This window comes from Somniosus microcephalus, chromosome 15 (genome assembly GCF_052327205.1).
Source record: "Somniosus microcephalus isolate GS21.2 chromosome 15, FLI_Smic_1.0, whole genome shotgun sequence".
Classification (NCBI taxonomy): Eukaryota; Metazoa; Chordata; class Chondrichthyes; order Squaliformes; family Somniosidae; genus Somniosus; species Somniosus microcephalus.
Genome location: NC_141001.1, coordinates 118,142,646 through 118,164,174, shown reverse-complemented (window position 1 = coordinate 118,164,174; position 21,529 = coordinate 118,142,646). Strand labels below are relative to the sequence as shown.

General features: G+C 57.0%; 1 protein-coding gene across 1 annotated transcript in view; it reads right to left on the bottom strand.

The window, feature by feature from the left end:
* Nucleotides 1-444: 444 nt before the first annotated feature.
* olfml1 (olfactomedin-like 1) overlaps nucleotides 445-21,529 on the bottom strand; it is a 53,386-nt gene continuing 32,301 nt past the window's right edge. Inside the window, exon 3 of the mRNA XM_086008332.1 lies at nucleotides 445-2,666. Coding sequence (XP_085864458.1) covers nucleotides 1,873-2,666 — 794 coding nt within the window. The 3' untranslated portion in view covers nucleotides 445-1,872. The remainder of the gene's footprint in view (nucleotides 2,667-21,529) is intronic.

The following is a 21,529-nucleotide window of genomic DNA, read 5'->3' as shown; positions in this document are numbered from 1 at the left end:
TACCCTGTCAGTCCCCCTCAGAATCTTATACGTTTCAATGAGATCACCTCTCATTCTTCTAAACTCCAGAGAGTGTAGGCCCAATGCTACTCAAAACCAGTGGGGCTTTTAAAATGGTGAGTGGAGAAGATTAAGTAATAAAATTAGTCGCACTTTAACGAGGTGCGAAAAGCTGATTGAATTGCCTGAAATAGCCAGCGTGCTCAAGACATTGAAGGCCACACCTGTGTCATTGACTCCTATGGTGATGGGAAATGGCTATGGTTAGTTGGCCGGTATAGACAGTTATAAACGTGGGCGGGATGAGTGGTGGAGACTTCATCATCGTTGTAAATGAGAATCAACGTCACAAGATTATAAAGTGGGAAAGTGCAGAACAAAATAAAACCTAAACTAAGGGGAAAAAATAACCCTCCCCTGCCACCCACCCACACCCGCCCCCGCAGAAACTGGAAATGAAAAGCGGCTGGAAAAGGAAAAGAGGGGTTAATCTTTTGGGGGACGTCGAGCCTCCGTCAGAACTGTGAACTGGGAGGTGAGCAAGGCCCTGAATAGGACTGAACAAAGTGAGGGAGGAGGCGGTGGGGCGGTCCAAGGGAAGAGAAATAGAGGCAAGCCAAGAGCCCGCTCGTTTAGTGCCCTCTCACTGCCTCCTTGGCAGGACCTTGTACGTCACCCAGTCCTCATCACCTCTTTTCAGCTTTTCAGCAAAAAAAAATCCCCAAGCGCGCTCGCTGGCCATTTAACCCATTAACTGGCTCTCTGTGACAGGAGGCAACAGACCTGCCTCTTGACTACTGAGTGGATAGCGCACACAACAGAGCAACAGAACGGCTGAAATTAAAATGCTAGGGGCCGCGGGGAGTTCTTCCCTGCGCCTCCTGTTGGGAGGTTCCCCGGAATAACCGTTTATGTCACTTCACCGGGGGTAGGGGGGGGCCGTTAGAAGTTACGGCAGGAGATCAGGACAATCTCCTCTGGAAATGTAAGTCCAAAGTGACTGGTAATACGCAGCAGATCCGCCAGCATCTGGAAACAGGAAGGACACTCTTCTCTTCACCTGCACTGGGTCCTGATCCCACCTGTCATCACCTCCCTTTCCTCTTCACAGGTGTGTTTGGACTTGCTGGGTATTACCAACTTTTGCAATTTTGTTCTTTGCCCTTTTTTAAAAATCAGAACTAATTAACAACGTTCTCTGGATGTGGGCGTTGCTGGCAAGGCCGGCATTTATTGCCCATCCCTAGTTGCCCTCGAGAAGGTGGTGGTGAGCCGCCTTCCTGAACCGCTGCAGTCCGTGTGGTGAAGGTGCTCCCACAGTGCTGTTAGGGAAGGAGTTCCAGGATTTTGACCCAGCGACGATGAAGGAACGGCCGATATATTTCTAAGTCGGGATGGTGTGTGACTTGGAGGGGAACTTGGAGGTGGTGGTGTTCCCATGCGTCTGCTGCCCTCGTCCTTCTAGGTGGGTTTGGGAGGTGCTGCCAAAGAAGCCTTGGTGAGTTGCTGCAATGCATCTTATAGATGGTACACTCTGCAGCCGTGGTACGCCGTTGGTCAAGGGAGTGAATGTTTAGTCATGCAGGCGAAGTGCTGATCAAGTGGGCTGCTTTGTCCTGGATGGTGTCGAGCTTTCTGAGTGTTGTTGGAGTTGCACTCATCCAGGCAAGTGGAGAGAATTCCATCACACTCCTGACTTGTCGGTGGCGGGGAGGCTTTGGGTGAATGAAAAATAAAAAAGCCAGCTAAAGTTGTTCAGTTTGGGAGGAGTGGGGTTATCTACAATTGGTTGAGTCACAAGCACGATGACCAATGGTCAGCCGTTTCGGCCACTTTATATGAGCGCGTGTAAAAATAATAAGAAGATGGACATTATTGGAAACCGGGCTGGTGGTCAAGTTTCTGTTTGGTGATGAGTTTGTAGATTGTCTGATAGCCGTCATCCCAGGCGTAGAGTTGGTGTTCCCGCGGGTTGTAATGGATCATGGAATGCCTGCTGTAACGCTTGGGAAAGTAGAGCACCGGCAGGTCGGCGCTGGTCACAACGTCGGTGACATCGTAGAGGCACTGGACATGAGAGCGGCCACCGTAGTGGGTGTTGTAGACGACGTAAAGGGTGCCACAGACCATGAAGGCCGCTTCTGCCCCCTTGCTGGAGCAGGAGGTGTCCCACGAGTGTTCCACCGCCAGGCTGCCTTGGTCGATCTTGGTGACCACGATGGTGCCATCTGGCTCGGCGTGGATGGCCCAGAGGCCCTGCTCGTCGACAGCCAGGTCGATGAACGTGTAGGGCGAGAGCTGGTAGGCCGGAGCTCGGCCCGCCCCCTGCAGGAGCATGCGGTCGCTGACGGTCCGGTTCCGGATGTCATACTTGATGATCTGGTTGAGGGTGTTGTTACGGTGGAAGTAGAGGAAGCCGTTGTACGCCACGTGGCCCGTCCCCTGCCAGGCGAAAGGGAGGACCACTCTCTTGGCTGTCTGCCTGCCCGCACTCTCCGTGAAGGCCTTCATGCTGCCAAACTCGGTCAGAAAGTTTCCGCTGGTCCCGCTCAAGAAATAAATCTTCTGAAAACCTCGGGCGGGGTCCTTTATCCAAGAGCCCCGCACCTCTCCCGCTTTCTTAACGATCTTCAGAGACTTGATGCCAGCGAGCACAATTTGACAATCTGCAGGTGTGGGGTGGGGGGGGGGGGGGGGGAGTTGGTGGCGGGAGACAAAATATAAAATAGAGATAACTCTTAAAAATAAACCAAGATTAAAAGTATGAAGAGCCGTCATTTAATCTGTGGATATCATTGACGCAAAATGCTTTTTTTGGTAAGACAACATAGGAGCAGGAGGAGGCCATTCAGCCCCTCGAGCCTGCTCCGACATTCAATGTGATCATGGCTGATCTGCGACCTAACTCCATCTACCCGCCCTTGCCCCAAATCCTTTAGTTAACAAAAATCTATCAATTTCAGATTTGAAATTAACAATTGATCGAGCATCAATTGCCGTTTGCGGAAGAGCGTTCCCACTCCAGGGACTTGAGCACAAAAGCTAGGCTGACACTCCCAGTGCAGTGCTGAGGGAGTGCCGCACTGTCGGAGGTGCCGTCTTTCGGATGAGATGTTAAACCGAGGCCCCGTCTGCCCTCTCAGGTGGACATAAAAGATCCCACGGCCACTATTTCGAAGAAGAGCAGGGGAGTTCTCCCCGGTGTCCTGGGCCAATATTTATCCCGCAGTCAACATAACAAAAAACAGATTATCTGGTCATTATCTCATTGCTGTTTGTGGGAGCTTGTTGTGCATATATCGGCTGCCGCGTTTCCCACAGTACAACAATGACTCCACTTCAAAAGTACTTCATTGGCTGTAAAGCACTTTGGGACGTCCGGTGGTTGTGAAAGGCACTATATAAATGCAAGTCTTTCTTTCTTTTCTTTTTCCAAACTTCTACCACCCTTTGTGTGTAGAAGTGTTTCCTAATTTCACTCCTGAAAGGTCTGGCTCTAATTTTTAGACGATGCCCCCAGTCCTGGACTCCCCAACCAGTGGAAATAGTTTCTCTCTATCTACCTCATCAGTTCCCCCTAATATCTTGAAAACTTTGACATGGTACGTTTGACAACAGTTCTTCTACTTTGCATTAGTCCTTATCCAGTTTAACAACATAAGAATTAGGAGCAGGAGTAAGCCATACGGCCCCTTGAGCCTGTTCCGTCATTCAATAAGATCATGGCTGATCTTCGATCTCAACTCCACTTTCCCACCCTATACCCATAAACCTTGATTCCCATACTGCCCAAAAATCTTTTCTTTTCTATTCGTTCCTGGGATATGGGCGTCGCTGGCAAGGCCAGCATTTGTTGACCATCCCTAATTGCCCCTTGAGAAGATGGTGGTGAGCTGCCTTCTTGAACCGCTGCAGTCCGTGTGGTGAAGGTGCTCCCACAGTGCTTAGGGAGGGAGTTCCAGGATTTTGAACCAATGACGATGAAGGAACGGCGACATATTTCCAAGTCAGGATGGTGAGAGACTTGGAGGGGAACTTGGAGGCGGTGGTGGCCCCGTGCACCTGCTGCCCTTGTCCTTCTAGGTGGTAGAGTTCACGGGTTTGAGAGGTGCTGTTGAAGAAGCCTTGGCGAGTTGCTGCAGTGCATCTTGTAGATGGTGCACACTGCAGCCACGGTACACCGGTGGTGGAGGGAGTGAATGTTTAAGGTGGTGGATGGGGTGCCAATCAAGCGGGCTGCTTTGTCCTGGATGGTATCGAGCTTCTTGAGTGTTGTTGGAGCTGCACTCATCCAGGCAAGTGGAAAGTATTCCATCACACTCCTGACTTGTGCCTTGTAGATGGTGGAAAGGCTTTGGGGAGTCAGGAGGTGAGACACTCGCCGCAGAATACCCAGCCCCTGACCTGCTCTTGTAGCCACAGTATTTATGTGGCTGGTCCAGTTAAGTTTCTGGTCAATGGTGACCCCAAGGATGTTGATGGTGGGGGATTCGGCATTGGTAATGGCGTTGAAAATCAAGGGGCGGTGGTTACAGTCTCTTGTTGGAGATAGTCATTGCCTGGCACTTGTGTGGCACGAATGTTACCTGCCACTTATCAGCTCAAGCCTGAATGTTGTCCAGGTTTTGCTACATGCGGGGATGGACTGCATCATTATTTGAGGAGTTGCGAATGGAACTGAACACTGTGCAGTCACCAGCGAACATCCTCACTTCTGACCTTATGATGGAGGGAAGGTCATTGATGAAGCAGCTGAAGGTGGTTGGGCCTAGGACACTGCCCTGAGGAACACCTGCAGCGATGTCCTGGGGCTGAGATGATTGACCTCCAACAACCACAACCATCTTCCTTTGTGCTTGGTATGACTCCAGCAAGTGGAGAGGTTCCCCCCAATTCCCATTGACTTCAGTTTTACTGGGGCTCCTTGATGCCAGACTCGGTCAAATGCTGCCTTGATGTCTAGGGAAGTCACTCTCACCTCACCTCTGGAATTCAGCTCTTTTGTCCATGTTTGGACCAAGGCTGTAATGAGGTCTGGAGCCGAGTGGACCTGGCGGAACCCAAACTGGGCATCAGTGAGCAGGTTATTGGTTAGTAAGTGCCGCTTGATAGCACTGTCGACGACACCTTCCATCACTTTGCTGATGATTGAGAGTAGACTGATGGGGCGGTAATTGGCCAGATTGGATTTGTCCTGCTTTTTGTGGACAGGACATACCTGGGCAGTTTTCATTGTTGAGTAGATGCCAGTGTTGTAGCTGTACTGGAACAGCTTGGCTAGAGGCACGGCTAATTCTGGAGCGCGTCTTCAGCACGATAGCCGGGATGTTGTCGGGGCCCATAGCCTTTGCTGTGTCCAGTGCGCTCAGCTATTTCTTGATATATCATGTGGAGTGAATCGAATTGGCTGAAGACTGGCTTCTGTGGTGGTGGGGACCTCGGGAGTAGGCCGATATGGATCATCCACTCGGGGCTTCTGGCTGAAGATGTTTGCAACTGCTTCAGTCTTGTATTTTGCACTCCTGTACTTGGCTCCACCCTCATTGAGAATGGGGATATTCATGGAGTCTCCTCCTCCTGTTAGTTGTTTAATTGTACACCACCATTCGTGACTGGATGTGGCAGGACTGCAGAGCTTTGATCTGATCCGTTGATTGTGTGATCACTTAGCTCTGTTTAAAGCATGCTGCTTTCGCTTTTTAGCATGCATGTAGTTCTGTGTTGCAGTGTCCCCAGGTTGGCACCTCATTTTTAGAAATGCTTGGTACTGCTCTTGGCCTGCTCTTCTACACTCCTCATTGAACCAGGGTTGGTCCCCTGGCTTGATGGTAATGGTAGAGTGAGGGATATGCTGAGCCATGAGGTCACAGATTGTGCTGGAATACAATTCTGCTGCTGCTGATGGCCCACAGCGCCTCATGGATGCTCAGTTTTGAGCTGATAGATCTGTTCTGAATCTATCCCATTTAGCACGGTGGTAGTGCCACACAACAGGATGGAGGGTGTCCTCAGTGTGAAGACGGGACTTCATCTCCACAATGACTGTGCTGTGGTCACTGCTACCAATGCTGTCATGGACAGATGCATCTGCGACAGGTAGATTGGTGAGGATGAGGTCAAGCGGTTTTTCCCTCGTGTTGGTTTCTCACCACCTGTCGCAGGCCCAGACTGGCAGTTATGTCCTTCAGGACCCGGCCAGCTCGGTCAGTAGTGGTGCTACCGAGCCACACTTGGTGATGGACATTGAAGTCCCCAACCCAGAATACATTCTGTGCCCTTGCTACTCTCAGTGCTTCTTCCAAGCGGTGTTCAACATGGAGGAGTACTGATTCATCAGCTGAGGGAGGGCGGTAGGTGATAATCAGCAGGAGGTTTCCTTGCCCATGCTTTACCTGAAGCCATAAGACTTCATGGGGTCCGGAGTCACTGTTGAGGACTCCCAGGGCCACTCCTTCCCGACTGTATACCACTGTACTGGCACACCTGGTGGGTCTGTCCTGCCGGTGGGACAGGACATACCCAGGGATGGTGATGGAGGAGTCTGGCATCCCATGTTCTACCCTCCATAAACTTGAGGTCATACAAAACTCTGCCGCCCGTGTGTTAACTCGCACCAAGTCCCGCTCACCATCTCTCCTGTGCTCGCTGACCTACACTGGCTCCCGGTTAAGCAACGCCTCGATTTCAAAATTCTCATCCTTCGTTTCAAATCCCTCCATGGCCTCGCTCCTCATTATCTCTGTAATCTCCTCCAGCCCCACAACCTTCCGTGATCTCTGCGCTCCTCCAAAACAAGGTGCGATTCTGTGAGTATGACCATGTCAGGCTGTTGCTTGACTCATCTGTGGGACAGCTCTCCCAATTTTGACACACGTCCCCAGATGTTGGTGAGGGAGACTTTGTAGGGTCGACTGGGCTGCGTGTGCCGTTGTTGTGTCCGAAGTCGGTGCCAAGGTCAATGCCGGGTGGTCCGTCCAGTTTTATTCTTATTATTTTTTTCCGAAGTGGTTTGTTACAACCGAGCGGGTTGCTAGACCATTTCAGAGGGGCAGTTTAGAGTCAATCACATTGCTGTGGGTCTGGAGTCACATGTTGGCCAGACCGGGTATCGATCTCCGTATTGAATATACTTATGAACTGAGCATCCACAGCCCACTGAGGCAGAGAATTACAAAGATTCAAAACCTTCTGAGTGAAGGAATTTTCCTCTATCTCATGCCTAAATAGCTGGCCCCTTATTCTGAGACTGTGACCCCTGGTGCGAGACTCCCCAGCCAGGGGAAACAGCCTCTCAGCATCTACTCTGTCAAGCCCTGTAAGAATCTTACATGTTTCAATGAGATCACCTCTGATTCTTCAGAGCTCCAGAGAGTACAGGCCCATTCTACTCAATCTCTCCTCATAGGACAACCCTCTCATCCCAGGAATCAATCTAGTGAACCTTCGTTGCACCACCTCCAAGGTAAGTATATCCTTCCTTAGGTAAGGAGACCTAAACTGTGCACAGTTTAGGATGGCTGGTAATGACTGAAGCAATTGTGAATACATCTGCCTCCCACTGAGAGAGAGAACATTGAGCAAGTTGCTCTTTGTGAACAGCAGGGGCATTCTTTTGGCAGTGAAGTTAGAAAATGATATAGTTTTCTTTTTAAGTTTACTGCAAAGCTAACACAAATAAAATGTCCGTCCTTTCGCCAATTTTGTAACTTAAGTGGAAAAAAGAAAGACTTGTATTTATATAGAAAAGAGGCAGATGAGTGACCTGATAGAGGTCTTTAGGATTCTAAAAGCGTTTTGATAGGGTAGATGCAGACAACAACAACAACAACTTGTATTTATACAGCGCCTTTAACGTAGTAAAACGTCCCAAGGCGCTTCACAGGAGCTTTAACAAAAAACAAATTTGACACCGAGCCACATAAGGAGACATTAGGACAGGTGACCAAAAGCTTGGTCAAAGTGGTAGGTTTTAAGGAGCGTCTTAAAGGAGGAGAGAGAGGCGGAGAGGTTTAGGGAGAGAATTCCAGAACTTGGGGCCCAGGCAGCTGAAGGCACGGCCGCTAATGGTGGAACAATTAAAATCGGGGATGTTCAAAAGTCCAGAATAGGCAGAGCGCAGAGGTCAAGGGGGATTATAGAGCTGGAGGAGATTACAGAGATAAGGAGGAGCGAGGCCATGGAGGGATTTGAAAACAAGGATGAGAATTTTAAAATCGAGGCCTTGCTTAACTTGGAGCCGATGTAGGTCAGCGAGCGCAGGGGAGATGGGTGAGCGGGACTTGGTGCGAGTTAGCACACGGGTGGCAGAGTTTTGGATGACCTCAAGTTTATGGAGGGTAGAACATGGGAGGCCAGCCAGTGGTGCGTTGGAATAGTCAAGTCTAGAGGTGATAAAGACATGGATGAGGGTTTTGGCAGTAGATAGGTTGAGGTAAGGGCAGAGACGGGCAATGTTACGAAGGTGGAAATGGGCGGTCTTAGTGATAGAACAGATAAGAGTTAGGAAGCTCAATTCATGATCAAATATGACACCAAGGTTGTGAACAGTCTTGGCCAGCCTTAGACAGTTGCCGGGGAGTGAGATCGAATCAGTGGAAAGGGAATGGAGTTTGTGCCGTGAACTGGAGACAATGGCTTCGGTCTTCCCGATATTTAATGAGGAAATTTCTACTCATCCAGTGCTGGATGTCGGACATGCAGACTGATAGTATAGAGACGGTGGAGGGTTCGAGAGAGGTGGAGGAGAGGTAGAGCTTGGGATCATCAGCGTACATGTGAAAACTCACCTTGTGTTGCCGGATGGTGTCACTGAGGGGCAGCATGTAGATGAGAAATAGGAGGGGGCCAAGGATAGATCCTTATCGACAGGATGTTTCCACTTACTTATATAAAGTGGCTTAAATTGCTGACAGGCAAAACTAGGGGCCATCAATATAAGATAGTCACTAATAAATCCAATAGGAAATTCAGGAGAAACTTCTTTACCCAGAGAGTGGTGAGAATGTGGAACTCGCTACCACAGGGAGTGGTTGAAGCGAATAGTATTTAAGGGGAGGCTAGATAAGCATATGAGGGAGAAGGGAATAGAGGATTATGCTGATAGATTTAGATGAGGAAAGACGGGAGAAGGCTTGAGTGGAGCATAAACGCCGGCATGGACTGGTTGGGCCGAATGGCCTGTTTCTGTGCCTCAACCACTAACCCGGGAAGTGCGTTCCACAGCCTCACAACCAGTGTCCCCCGTAAGCTGCACTGCCTCCTGCGCGTCCTGCCTCCCCCAATGCGCGGCCCATTCAAATTTTTGCCTGTGCGCGGTATCTACAAAGTAAAGGCCGGTGAGCGGCCTGCGCAGGACCTTACAGGTGACTACCCGGCCGTGCAGCTTAGCGGGAACATTGCTCGCTACCACAGGGAGTGGTTGAGGTGAATAACATAGACACATTTAAGGGGAAGCTAGATAAGCACATGAGGGAGAAAGGTATAGAAGGATCTGCTGATGGGGTCAGACGTATCAAAATTCCCTGGACTCTGGAGAGGTCCCAGCGGATTGGAAAACTGCAAATGTAAATATTTAAGAAAGGAGGGAGACAGAAAGCAGGAAACTGTAGACCAGTTAGCCTAACATCTGTCGTTGGGAAAATGCCGGAGTCCTTCATTAAGGAAGCAGTAGCCAGGCATTTGGAAAATCATAATGCAGTCAAGCAGAGTCAGCATGGTTTTATGAAAGGGAAATCATGTTTAACAAATTTGCTGGAGTTCTTTGAGGATGTAACAAGCAGGGTGGACAAGGGTGAGCCAGTGGATGTGGTGTATTTGGATTTCCAGAAGGCATTCGATAAGGTGCCACATAAAAGGTTACTGCATAAGATAAGAGCTCACGGAGTTGAGGGTAATATATTAGCATGGATAGAGAATTGGCTAATTAACAGAAAGCAGACTCGGGATAAATGGATCATTTTCCAGTTGGCAAACGGTAACTAGTGGGGTGCCACAGGGATCGGTGCTGGGGCCTCAACTATTTACAATCTACATTAATGACTTGGATGAAGGGACCGAGTGTAATGTAGCCAAGTTTGCGGATGATACAAAGATGGGTGGGAAAGCAAGTTGTGCAGAGGACTCAAAGAATCTGCAAAGGGATATAGCCAGGCTAGGTGAGTGTGCAAACATTTGGCAGATGGTGTATAATGTGGGAAAGTGCGAGGTTATCCACTTTGGCAGGAAAAATAAAAAAGCAAATTATTATTTAAATGGAGAGAGATTACAAAACGCTACAGTTCAGAGGGACCTGGGGGTCCTTGTGCATGAAACACAAAAAGTTAGCATGCAGGTACAGCAAGTAATCAAAAAGGCAAATCGAATGTTGGCCTTTATTTCAAGGGGGTTGGAGTATAAAAGCAGGGAAGTCCTGCTACAACTGTACAAGGTATTGGTGAGACCACACCTTGAGTACTGCGTACAGTTTTGGTCTCCTTATTTAAGGAAGGATATACTTGCACTGGAGGCAGTTCAGAGACGATTCACTAGGGTAATTCCAGAGATGAGGGGGTTGACTTATGAGGAAAGGTTGAGCAGGTTGGGCCTATACCCAATCGAATTTAGAAGAATAAGAGGTGATCTTATTGAAACATATAAGATTCTGAGGGGGCTCAACAAGGTAGATGCAGAGAGGATGTTTCCCCTCGTGGGGAAATCTAGAACTTGGGAGAATAGTTTTAGAATAAAGGGTCGCCCTTTTAGAACTGAGATGAGGAGGAATTTCTTCTCTCAGAGGGTTGTAAATCTGTGGAATTCTCTGCCCCAGAGAGCCGTGGAGGCTGGGTCATTAAATACATTTAAGGTGGAGACAGACAGATTTTTGCAAGATAAGGGAGTGAAGGGTTATGGGGAGCGGGCGGGGAAGTGGCTTTGAGCCCAAGATCAGCCATGATCTTATTGAATGGCGGAGCAGGCTCGAGGGGCCAAGTGGCCTATTCCTGCCCCTATTTCTTATGTTTTTATGAAGTAGGGCGGGAGGAGGCTCGTGTGGAGCATGAACACCGGCATGGACCAGTTGGGCTGAATGGCCTGTTTCTGTGCTGTAAATTCTATGTACATAGCGCCTTTCACGACCTCAGGACGTCCTAAAGCACTTTACAGCCAATGAAGTACTATCGAGATGTAGCCACTGTTGTAATGTAGGAAACGCGGCAGCGAATTTGAACACAGGAAGCTCCCACAAACAGCAATGTGATAATAACCAGATAATCTGTTTTAGTGATGTTAGTTGAGGGATAGATACTGGCCAGAACACCGGGGAGAACTCCAATGCTTCCCCTAAGGTGTGCGGCAGCGCGGCAACACAGACCGCTCACCAATGATGGGGTCCCTCACAGACCGCTCACCAATGGCGGGGTCCCTCACAGACCGTTCACCAATGGTGGGGTCCCGCACAGACCGCTCGCCAATGGCGGGGTCCCTCACAGATTATTCACTGATGGCGGGGTCCCGCACAGACCGCTCACCAATGGCGGGGTCCCTGACAGACCATTCACTGATGGCGGGGTCCCTCACAGACCGTTCACCAATGGCGGGGTCCCTCACAGACCATTCACCAATGGCGGGGTCCCTCACAGACTGCTCACCAATGGCGGGGTCCTGCACAGACCGCTCACTGATGGCGGGGTCCCTCACAGACCGCTCACCAATGGCGGGGTCCTGCACAGACCGCTCACTGATGGCGGGGTCCCTCACAGACCACTCACCGATGGCGGGGTCCCGCACAGACTGCTCACCAATGGCGGGGTCCTGCACAGACCGCTCACCAATGGCGGGGTCCCGCACAGACCACTCACCAATGGTGGGGTCCCTCACAGACCGCTCACCAATGGCGGGGTCCCTCACAGACCGCTCACTGATGGTGGGGTCCCACACTGACCGCTCGCCAATGGTGGGGTCCCGCACAGACTGCTCACTGATGGCGGGGTCCCGCACAGACTGCTCACCAATGGCGGGGTCCCTCACAGACTGCTCACCAATGGCAGGGTCCCTCACAGACCGCTCACCAATGGCGGGGTCCCTCACAGACCACTCACCAATGGCGGGGTCCCTCACAGACCGCTCACCAATGGCGGGGTCCCTCACAGACCGCTCACCAATGGCGGGGTCCTGCACAGACTGCTCACTGATGGCGGGGTCCCTCACAGACCGCTCACCAATGGCGGGGTCCCTTACAGACTGCTCACCAATGGCGGGGTCCTGCACAGACCGCTCACCAATGGCGGGGTCCTGCACAGACTGCTCACTGATGGCGGGGTCCCTCACAGACCGCTCACTGATGGCGGGGTCCTGCACAGACTGCTCACCAATGGCGGGGTCCTGCACAGACCGCTCACCAATGGTGGGGTCCTGCACAGACTGCTCACCAATAGCGGGGTCCTGCACAGACCGCTCACTGATGGCGGGGTCCTGCACAGACCGCTCACCAATGGCGGGGTCCTGCACAGACCGCTCACCAATGGCGGGGTCCCGCACAGACCGCTCACCAATGGTGGGGTCCCTCACAGACCGCTCACCAATGGCGGGGTCCCTCACAGACCGCTCACTGATGGTGGGGTCCCACACTGACCGCTCGCCAATGGTGGGGTCCCGCACAGACTGCTCACTGATGGCGGGGTCCCGCACAGACTGCTCACCAATGGCGGGGTCCCTCACAGACTGCTCACCAATGGCAGGGTCCCTCACAGACCGCTCACCAATGGCGGGGTCCCTCACAGACCACTCACCAATGGCGGGGTCCCTCACAGACCGCTCACCAATGGCGGGGTCCCTCACAGACCGCTCACCAATGGCGGGGTCCTGCACAGACTGCTCACTGATGGCGGGGTCCCTCACAGACCGCTCACCAATGGCGGGGTCCCTTACAGACTGCTCACCAATGGCGGGGTCCTGCACAGACCGCTCACCAATGGCGGGGTCCTGCACAGACTGCTCACTGATGGCGGGGTCCCTCACAGACCGCTCACTGATGGCGGGGTCCTGCACAGACTGCTCACCAATGGCGGGGTCCTGCACAGACCGCTCACCAATGGTGGGGTCCTGCACAGACTGCTCACCAATAGCGGGGTCCTGCACAGACCGCTCACTGATGGCGGGGTCCTGCACAGACCGCTCACCAATGGCGGGGTCCTGCACAGACCGCTCACCAATGGCGGGGTCCTGCACAGACTGCTCACCAATGGCGGGGTCCTGCACAGACCGCTCACCAATGGCGGGGTCCCTCACAGACTGCTCACCAATGGCGGGGTCCCTCACAGACCGCTCACCAATGGCGGGGTCCCTCACAGACCGCTCACCAATGGCGGGGTCCCGCGCAGACCACTCACAGATGGCGGGGTCCCTCACAGACCGTTCACCAATGGCGGGGTCCCTCACAGACCGTTCACCAATGGCGGGGTCTCGCACAGACCGCTCACCAATGGCGGGGTCCCTCACAGACCGTTCACCAACGGCGGGGTCTCGCACAGACCGCTCACCAATGGCGGGGTCCCTCACAGACTGCTCACCAATGGCGGGGTCCCTCACAGACCGCTCACCGATGGCGGGGTCCTGCACAGACCGCTCACTGATGGCGGGGTCCTGCACAGACTGCTCACCAATGGCGGGGTCCTGCACAGACTGCTCACCGATGGCGGGGTCCTGCACAGACCATTCACCAATGGCGGGGTCCTGCACAGACTGCTCACCAATGGCGGGGTCCTGCACAGACCGCTCACCAATGGCGGGGTCCTGCACAGACCGCTCACCAATGGCGGGGTCCCTCACAGACCGTTCACCAACGGCGGGGTCTCGCACAGACCGCTCACCAATGGCGGGGTCCCTCACAGACCGCTCACCAATGGCGGGGTCCCTCACAGACCGCTCACCGATGGCGGGGTCCTGCACAGACCGCTCACTGATGGCGGGGTCCTGCACAGACTGCTCACCAATGGCGGGGTCCTGCACAGACTGCTCACCGATGGCGGGGTCCTGCACAGACCATTCACCAATGGCGGGGTCCTGCACAGACCGCTCACCAATGGCGGGGTCCCGCACAGACCGCTCACCAATGGCGGGGTCCCGCACAAACCACTCACCGATGGCGGTGTCCCGCACAGACCACTCACCAATGGCGGGGTCCTGCACAGACCGCTCACCAATGGCGGGGTCCCGCACAGACCGCTCACCAATGGCGGGGTCCTGCACAGACCGCTCACCAATGGCGGGGTCCCGCACAAACCACTCACCGATGGCGGTGTCCCGCACAGACCATTCACCAATGGCGGGGTCCCTCACAGACCGCTCACCAATGGCGGGGTCCCTCACAGACCACTCACCGATGGCGGTGTCCCGCACAAACCACTCACCGATGGCGGTGTCCCGCACAGACCACTCACCGATGGCGGTGTCCCGCACAAACCGCTCACCAATGGCGGGGTCCCGCACAGACCATTCACCAATGGCGGGGTCCTGCACAGACCATTCACCAATGGCGGGGTCCCGCACAGACCACTCACCGATGGCGGTGTCCCGCACAGACCACTCACCGATGGCGGGGTCCCGCACAGACCACTCACCGATGGCGGTGTCCCGCACAGACCGCTCACCAATGGCGGGGTCCCGCACAGACCACTCACCGATGGCGGTGTCCCGCACAGACCGCTCACCAATGGCGGGGTCCTGCACAGACCACTCACCAATGGCGGGGTCCTGCACAGACCGCTCACCAATGGCAGGGTCCTGCACAGACCACTCACCAATGGCGGGGTCCTGCACAGACTGCTCACCAATGGCGGGGTCCTGCACAGACCGCTCACCAATGGCGGGGTCCTGCACAGACCGCTCACCAATGGCGGGGTCCCTCACAGACCGTTCACCAACGGCGGGGTCTCGCACAGACCGCTCACCAATGGCGGGGTCCCTCACAGACCGCTCACCAATGGCGGGGTCCCTCACAGACCGCTCACCGATGGCGGGGTCCTGCACAGACCGCTCACTGATGGCGGGGTCCTGCACAGACTGCTCACCAATGGCGGGGTCCTGCACAGACTGCTCACCAATGGCGGGGTCCTGCACAGACTGCTCACCGATGGCGGGGTCCTGCACAGACCATTCACCAATGGCGGGGTCCTGCACAGACCGCTCACCAATGGCGGGGTCCCGCACAGACCGCTCACCAATGGCGGGGTCCTGCACAGACCGCTCACTGATGGCGGTGTCCCGCACAGACCACTCACCGATGGCGGTGTCCCGCACAGACCACTCACCAATGGCGGGGTCCTGCACAGACCGCTCACCAATGGCGGGGTCCCGCACAGACCGCTCACCAATGGCGGGGTCCCGCACAAACCACTCACCGATGGCGGTGTCCCGCACAGACCATTCACCAATGGCGGGGTCCCTCACAGACCGCTCACCAATGGCGGGGTCCCTCACAGACCACTCACCGATGGCGGTGTCCCGCACAAACCACTCACCGATGGCGGTGTCCCGCACAGACCATTCACCAATGGCGGGGTCCCTCACAGACCGCTCACCAATGGCGGGGTCCCGCACAGACCGCTCACTGATGGCGGGGTCCTGCACAGACCATTCACCAATGGCGGGGTCCCGCACAGACCATTCACCAATGGCGGGGTCCTGCACAGACCATTCACCAATGGCGGTGTCCCGCACAGACCACTCACCGATGGCGGTGTCCCGCACAGACCACTCACCGATGGCGGGGTCCCGCACAGACCACTCACCGATGGCGGTGTCCCGCACAGACCGCTCACCAATGGCGGGGTCCCGCACAGACCACTCACCGATGGCGGTGTCCCGCACAGACCGCTCACCAATGGCGGGGTCCCGCACAGACCGCTCACCGATGGCGGTGTCCCGCACAGACCGCTCACCAATGGCGGGGTCCCGCACAGACCGCTCACTGATGGCGGGGTCCTGCACAGACTGCTCACCAATGGCGGGGTCCTGCACAGACCGCTCACCAATGGTGGGGTCCTGCACAGACTGCTCACCAATAGCGGGGTCCTGCACAGACCGCTCACTGATGGCGGGGTCCTGCACAGACCGCTCACCAATGGCGGGGTCCTGCACAGACCGCTCACCAATGGCGGGGTCCCGCACAGACCGCTCACCAATGGTGGGGTCCCTCACAGACCGCTCACCAATGGCGGGGTCCCTCACAGACCGCTCACTGATGGTGGGGTCCCACACTGACCGCTCGCCAATGGTGGGGTCCCGCACAGACTGCTCACTGATGGCGGGGTCCCGCACAGACTGCTCACCAATGGCGGGGTCCCTCACAGACTGCTCACCAATGGCAGGGTCCCTCACAGACCGCTCACCAATGGCGGGGTCCCTCACAGACCACTCACCAATGGCGGGGTCCCTCACAGACCGCTCACCAATGGCGGGGTCCCTCACAGACCGCTCACCAATGGCGGGGTCCTGCACAGACTGCTCACTGATGGCGGGGTCCCTCACAGACCGCTCACCAATGGCGGGGTCCCTTACAGACTGCTCACCAATGGCGGGGTCCTGCACAGACCGCTCACCAATGGCGGGGTCCTGCACAGACTGCTCACTGATGGCGGGGTCCCTCACAGACCGCTCACTGATGGCGGGGTCCTGCACAGACTGCTCACCAATGGCGGGGTCCTGCACAGACCGCTCACCAATGGTGGGGTCCTGCACAGACTGCTCACCAATAGCGGGGTCCTGCACAGACCGCTCACTGATGGCGGGGTCCTGCACAGACCGCTCACCAATGGCGGGGTCCTGCACAGACCGCTCACCAATGGCGGGGTCCTGCACAGACTGCTCACCAATGGCGGGGTCCTGCACAGACCGCTCACCAATGGCGGGGTCCCTCACAGACTGCTCACCAATGGCGGGGTCCCTCACAGACCGCTCACCAATGGCGGGGTCCCTCACAGACCGCTCACCAATGGCGGGGTCCCGCGCAGACCACTCACAGATGGCGGGGTCCCTCACAGACCGTTCACCAATGGCGGGGTCCCTCACAGACCGTTCACCAATGGCGGGGTCTCGCACAGACCGCTCACCAATGGCGGGGTCCCTCACAGACCGTTCACCAACGGCGGGGTCTCGCACAGACCGCTCACCAATGGCGGGGTCCCTCACAGACTGCTCACCAATGGCGGGGTCCCTCACAGACCGCTCACCGATGGCGGGGTCCTGCACAGACCGCTCACTGATGGCGGGGTCCTGCACAGACTGCTCACCAATGGCGGGGTCCTGCACAGACTGCTCACCGATGGCGGGGTCCTGCACAGACCATTCACCAATGGCGGGGTCCTGCACAGACTGCTCACCAATGGCGGGGTCCTGCACAGACCGCTCACCAATGGCGGGGTCCTGCACAGACCGCTCACCAATGGCGGGGTCCCTCACAGACCGTTCACCAACGGCGGGGTCTCGCACAGACCGCTCACCAATGGCGGGGTCCCTCACAGACCGCTCACCAATGGCGGGGTCCCTCACAGACCGCTCACCGATGGCGGGGTCCTGCACAGACCGCTCACTGATGGCGGGGTCCTGCACAGACTGCTCACCAATGGCGGGGTCCTGCACAGACTGCTCACCGATGGCGGGGTCCTGCACAGACCATTCACCAATGGCGGGGTCCTGCACAGACCGCTCACCAATGGCGGGGTCCCGCACAGACCGCTCACCAATGGCGGGGTCCCGCACAAACCACTCACCGATGGCGGTGTCCCGCACAGACCACTCACCAATGGCGGGGTCCTGCACAGACCGCTCACCAATGGCGGGGTCCCGCACAGACCGCTCACCAATGGCGGGGTCCTGCACAGACCGCTCACCAATGGCGGGGTCCCGCACAAACCACTCACCGATGGCGGTGTCCCGCACAGACCATTCACCAATGGCGGGGTCCCTCACAGACCGCTCACCAATGGCGGGGTCCCTCACAGACCACTCACCGATGGCGGTGTCCCGCACAAACCACTCACCGATGGCGGTGTCCCGCACAGACCACTCACCGATGGCGGTGTCCCGCACAAACCGCTCACCAATGGCGGGGTCCCGCACAGACCATTCACCAATGGCGGGGTCCTGCACAGACCATTCACCAATGGCGGGGTCCCGCACAGACCACTCACCGATGGCGGTGTCCCGCACAGACCACTCACCGATGGCGGGGTCCCGCACAGACCACTCACCGATGGCGGTGTCCCGCACAGACCGCTCACCAATGGCGGGGTCCCGCACAGACCACTCACCGATGGCGGTGTCCCGCACAGACCGCTCACCAATGGCGGGGTCCTGCACAGACCACTCACCAATGGCGGGGTCCTGCACAGACCGCTCACCAATGGCAGGGTCCTGCACAGACCACTCACCAATGGCGGGGTCCTGCACAGACTGCTCACCAATGGCGGGGTCCTGCACAGACCGCTCACCAATGGCGGGGTCCTGCACAGACCGCTCACCAATGGCGGGGTCCCTCACAGACCGTTCACCAACGGCGGGGTCTCGCACAGACCGCTCACCAATGGCGGGGTCCCTCACAGACCGCTCACCAATGGCGGGGTCCCTCACAGACCGCTCACCGATGGCGGGGTCCTGCACAGACCGCTCACTGATGGCGGGGTCCTGCACAGACTGCTCACCAATGGCGGGGTCCTGCACAGACTGCTCACCAATGGCGGGGTCCTGCACAGACTGCTCACCGATGGCGGGGTCCTGCACAGACCATTCACCAATGGCGGGGTCCTGCACAGACCGCTCACCAATGGCGGGGTCCCGCACAGACCGCTCACCAATGGCGGGGTCCTGCACAGACCGCTCACTGATGGCGGTGTCCCGCACAGACCACTCACCGATGGCGGTGTCCCGCACAGACCACTCACCAATGGCGGGGTCCTGCACAGACCGCTCACCAATGGCGGGGTCCCGCACAGACCGCTCACCAATGGCGGGGTCCCGCACAAACCACTCACCGATGGCGGTGTCCCGCACAGACCATTCACCAATGGCGGGGTCCCTCACAGACCGCTCACCAATGGCGGGGTCCCTCACAGACCACTCACCGATGGCGGTGTCCCGCACAAACCACTCACCGATGGCGGTGTCCCGCACAGACCATTCACCAATGGCGGGGTCCCTCACAGACCGCTCACCAATGGCGGGGTCCCGCACAGACCGCTCACTGATGGCGGGGTCCTGCACAGACCATTCACCAATGGCGGGGTCCCGCACAGACCATTCACCAATGGCGGGGTCCTGCACAGACCATTCACCAATGGCGGTGTCCCGCACAGACCACTCACCGATGGCGGTGTCCCGCACAGACCACTCACCGATGGCGGGGTCCCGCACAGACCACTCACCGATGGCGGTGTCCCGCACAGACCGCTCACCAATGGCGGGGTCCCGCACAGACCACTCACCGATGGCGGTGTCCCGCACAGACCGCTCACCAATGGCGGGGTCCCGCACAGACCGCTCACCGATGGCGGTGTCCCGCACAGACCGCTCACCAATGGCGGGGTCCCGCACAGACCGCTCACCAATGGCGGGGTCCCGCACAGACCGCTCACCAATGGCGGGGTCCTGCACAGACTGCTCACTGATGGCGGGGTCCCTCACAGACCGCTCACTGATGGCGGGGTCCTGCACAGACTGCTCACCAATGGCGGGGTCCTGCACAGACCGCTCACCAATGGTGGGGTCCTGCACAGACTGCTCACCAATAGCGGGGTCCTGCACAGACCGCTCACTGATGGCGGGGTCCTGCACAGACCGCTCACCAATGGCGGGGTCCTGCACAGACCGCTCACCAATGGCGGGGTCCTGCACAGACTGCTCACCAATGGCGGGGTCCTGCACAGACCGCTCACCAATGGCGGGGTCCCTCACAGACTGCTCACCAATGGCGGGGTCCCTCACAGACCGCTCACCAATGGCGGGGTCCCTCACAGACCGCTCACCAATGGCGGGGTCCCGCGCAGACCACTCACAGATGGCGGGGTCCCTCACAGACCGTTCACCAATGGCGGGGTCCCTCACAGACCGTTCACCAATGGCGGGGTCTCGCACAGACCGCTCACCAATGGCGGGGTCCCTCACAGACCGTTCACCAACGGCGGGGTCTCGCACAGACCGCTCACCAATGGCGGGGTCCCTCACAGACTGCTCACCAATGGCGGGGTCCCTCACAGACCGCTCACCGATGGCGGGGTCCTGCACAGACCGCTCACTGATGGCGGGGTCCTGCACAGACTGCTCACCAATGGCGGGGTCCTGCACAGACTGCTCACCGATGGCGGGGTCCTGCACAGACCATTCACCAATGGCGGGGTCCTGCACAGACTGCTCACCAATGGCGGGGTCCTGCACAGACCGCTCACCAATGGCGGGGTCCTGCACAGACCGCTCACCAATGGCGGGGTCCCTCACAGACCGTTCACCAACGGCGGGGTCTCGCACAGACCGCTCACCAATGGCGGGGTCCCTCACAGACCGCTCACCAATGGCGGGGTCCCTCACAGACCGCTCACCGATGGCGGGGTCCTGCACAGACCGCTCACTGATGGCGGGGTCCTGCACAGACTGCTCACCAATGGCGGGGTCCTGCACAGACTGCTCACCGATGGCGGGGTCCTGCACAGACCATTCACCAATGGCGGGGTCCTGCACAGACCGCTCACCAATGGCGGGGTCCCGCACAGACCGCTCACCAATGGCGGGGTCCCGCACAAACCACTCACCGATGGCGGTGTCCCGCACAGACCACTCACCAATGGCGGGGTCCTGCACAGACCGCTCACCAATGGCGGGGTCCCGCACAGACCGCTCACCAATGGCGGGGTCCTGCACAGACCGCTCACCAATGGCGGGGTCCCGCACAAACCACTCACCGATGGCGGTGTCCCGCACAGACCATTCACCAATGGCGGGGTCCCTCACAGACCGCTCACCAATGGCGGGGTCCCTCACAGACCACTCACCGATGGCGGTGTCCCGCACAAACCACTCACCGATGGCGGTGTCCCGCACAGACCACTCACCGATGGCGGTGTCCCGCACAAACCGCTCACCAATGGCGGGGTCCCGCACAGACCATTCACCAATGGCGGGGTCCTGCACAGACCATTCACCAATGGCGGGGTCCCGCACAGACCACTCACCGATGGCGGTGTCCCGCACAGACCACTCACCGATGGCGGGGTCCCGCACAGACCACTCACCGATGGCGGTGTCCCGCACAGACCGCTCACCAATGGCGGGGTCCCGCACAGACCACTCACCGATGGCGGTGTCCCGCACAGACCGCTCACCAATGGCGGGGTCCTGCACAGACCACTCACCAATGGCGGGGTCCTGCACAGACTGCTCACCAATGGCGGGGTCCTGCACAGACCGCTCACCAATGGCGGGGTCCTGCACAGACCGCTCACCAATGGCGGGGTCCCTCACAGACCGTTCACCAACGGCGGGGTCTCGCACAGACCGCTCACCAATG